General features: G+C 41.5%; 2 protein-coding genes across 2 annotated transcripts; both read left to right on the top strand.

Annotated features, from left to right (window-relative positions):
* The first annotated feature begins 298 nt into the window (after positions 1–298).
* LOC115214794 lies at positions 299–991 on the top strand. The gene has a single exon (XM_029783825.1). It carries the CDS (start codon positions 299–301, stop codon positions 989–991), a length of 693 nt encoding a protein of 230 aa, XP_029639685.1.
* A 636-nt stretch (positions 992–1627) lies between these two features.
* On the top strand, positions 1628–1999 carry LOC115214793. The gene has a single exon (XM_029783824.1). The coding sequence runs from the start codon at positions 1628–1630 to the stop codon at positions 1997–1999; it is 372 nt and encodes a 123-aa protein (XP_029639684.1).
* The last annotated feature ends 654 nt before the right edge of the window (positions 2000–2653 follow it).

Raw genomic sequence — 2653 nt, 5'->3', positions numbered from 1 at the left:
TGGTTTTATCTCTAATTTAATTTATACATATATATATATATAATATGTGCACACACACACACACACCTATATATCAGAATTACACCGATGTTACGATTGCTTGCAGTACCCTCTCCTTTTTCCTCATGGAGAGGATGGATACCACTTAGAAATTCAAAAGGTTGATCCCACAATTCTCACACTTCTTGACAAGAAGGTTTCCTGCAAGGCATTTTACACCTATCGACTCATGGTGCGAGAAAACGATTTCAATTTATTACTAAGGTGCCATTCTTTGACCAATCAGTTTTTGGTCGACATGTATTGTAAAGTTGAGTCCGAACGTTTAAAATACATTCGTTCTCACCAGGACCAATTGAGAGCAATAGAATACGTTAATCTAGAGGATGCAATGTGTCAAGACGGTGATGCAGCCAACGTTGGAAAACGTATTATTCTTCCTTCAACATTTATTGGCTCACCTCGGTATATGAATAAACGAATGCAGGACGCAATGACATACCGCGGTAAGTTTGGAAAGCCGGATCTCTTTGTTACATTTACCTGCAATCCTACCTGGCCAGAGATTAAAGAGAATGTGTTCGCTGGGCAGCTGCCAGAGCACAGACATGACATTGTGGCGTGCATTTTTCATGCCAAGTTGAAGAAAATGCTATTTTTACTGAAGGTTTTGCATATTTTTGGCCCACTGTCTGCTTGGATGTATACTGTGGAATGGCAGAAGAGAGGTCTTCCACACGTTCATATGCTAGCCTGGTGTCAGGATAGAATCCACCCTGTGGATATTGACAGAATTATATCTGCTGAGTTGCCCGATCAAAATGCTGATCCTCAGCTGTACAGCAGTGTGACAAAGCATATGATTCACGGTCCATGTGGTGACCTTAATCCGAGAAGTCCATGCATGAAGAATAAAAGATGTTCGAAGCGGTACCCTAGAGACTATTGCGGTCAAACCTACACTACGAATGACGGATATCCCATCTACTGAAGGCGTGACCCAGGTTTGGGTGGCCGCACAGCTAGAATTAGACAACGGTTAAAAACATTCGATGTTGATAATGCCTGGATCGTTCCATTCAAACCTTTGCTTTCCAAAACATTTAATGCACACATTAATGTTGAGTACTGCGGTTCGGTGAGATGCATACAATACCTCTGCAAGTACATTAATAAGGGCGATGATATGGCCGTGTTTATGTTCAGTGATGAAGACCTTAGACATGACGAAATTAAACAATTCGTTTTGGGTAGGTATGTATCCTCCAATTATGCAGCGTGGCGCATTTTTGGATACGAGATTCATCTAAGCTCACCATCAGTTTTCCACCTGAATGTTCATTTACAGAAGAGACAGCTGGTTTACTTCACAGAGAAAAATGCACATCAAGTCATTGAAAATCCAAAAGGGACTACGCTTACAGCGTTTTTTAAATTGTGTTCAGTTGATGAGTTTGCTGCTACTCTCATTTACCCTGAAGTACCGGAATATTACACATACAACAACAATAATTGGAAGCGCAGCTCACATGGAACAGAACTTGACAATTGGCCCGGTGTTTCTAGGAAGAATGTCATTGGGCGTGTGTATAATATTCATCCTACCAAACAGGAAATCTTTTTGAGAATGCTACTTCATGTAGTTACTGGACCGAAGTCTTTTGCTGATCTTCGCACGGTTGATGGTATCATCTGCGCCACTTACAGGGAAGCATGTTTGAGGCGCGGACTTCTTAATGACGACCACTTACACAGGACATTAGCAGAGGCCTCAAATTGTAAACTGTTATGGCAAATGCGTCGACTGTTTTGTAGCATATTAATCCACTGTAATCCCAGCAACCCTCTTAACCTTTGGGAATCGTTCAGACAGAACCTATCAAAGGACATACAGGCTAATTTAGCGCTACGTGATGGCAACGACGATCTTTATAATGAGGCATTAATCGACATGGACAGACACATCAGACGCTATGTTATACGTGGATTAAGTAAGTGAATTCCATCTACCAACACCTGTCCATCATGAAGTGCCTTTGGATGTTGATTACATGTCAGAAAAAAACTACAACATTGCCGAATTGACGGAAACAATTACGCGAGATGAACCAAGACTTTTGCCTGAACAAAGAGATATTTATAATGAAATTATTGACAGCGTTAGATTGAACCAAGGAAAGCTTTTCTTTTTGAATGCTCCAGGTGGTACTGGTAAAACTTTTGTTATCAATTTGATTCTCGCAAAGCTGCGCGCTGAACGTCGAATTGCCATTGCGTGTGCCTCAAGTGGTATTGCAGCGACACTGCTTCAAGGCGGCCATACGGCACATAGTGCATTCAAATTGCCCATGGACATTGGAAAGAAAGATAATCCTATATGTAATATAGATCGTAGTTCCTCAAGAGCAAGACTTCGTGAATGCAGTCTTTTTATTTGGGATGAGGCTACAATGAGTAATGAGGCCATGTTTGAGGCTCTTGACAGAACTCTCCAAGATTTGCGTCACAATACAAAAATAATGGGTGGAGCTACGTTTCTCATGGCAGGAGATTTTCGACAAACTCTTCCTGTTGTCCGAGCAGGCACTAGAGCCAATGAGGTTAATGCATGTATAAAGCATTCTTATGTGTGGCACAGTGTTATCAGTCGCCA

This window comes from Octopus sinensis, linkage group LG8 (genome assembly GCF_006345805.1).
Source record: "Octopus sinensis linkage group LG8, ASM634580v1, whole genome shotgun sequence".
Taxonomy (NCBI): domain Eukaryota; kingdom Metazoa; phylum Mollusca; class Cephalopoda; order Octopoda; family Octopodidae; genus Octopus; species Octopus sinensis.
This window is presented reverse-complemented; position numbering and strand designations above follow the sequence as displayed.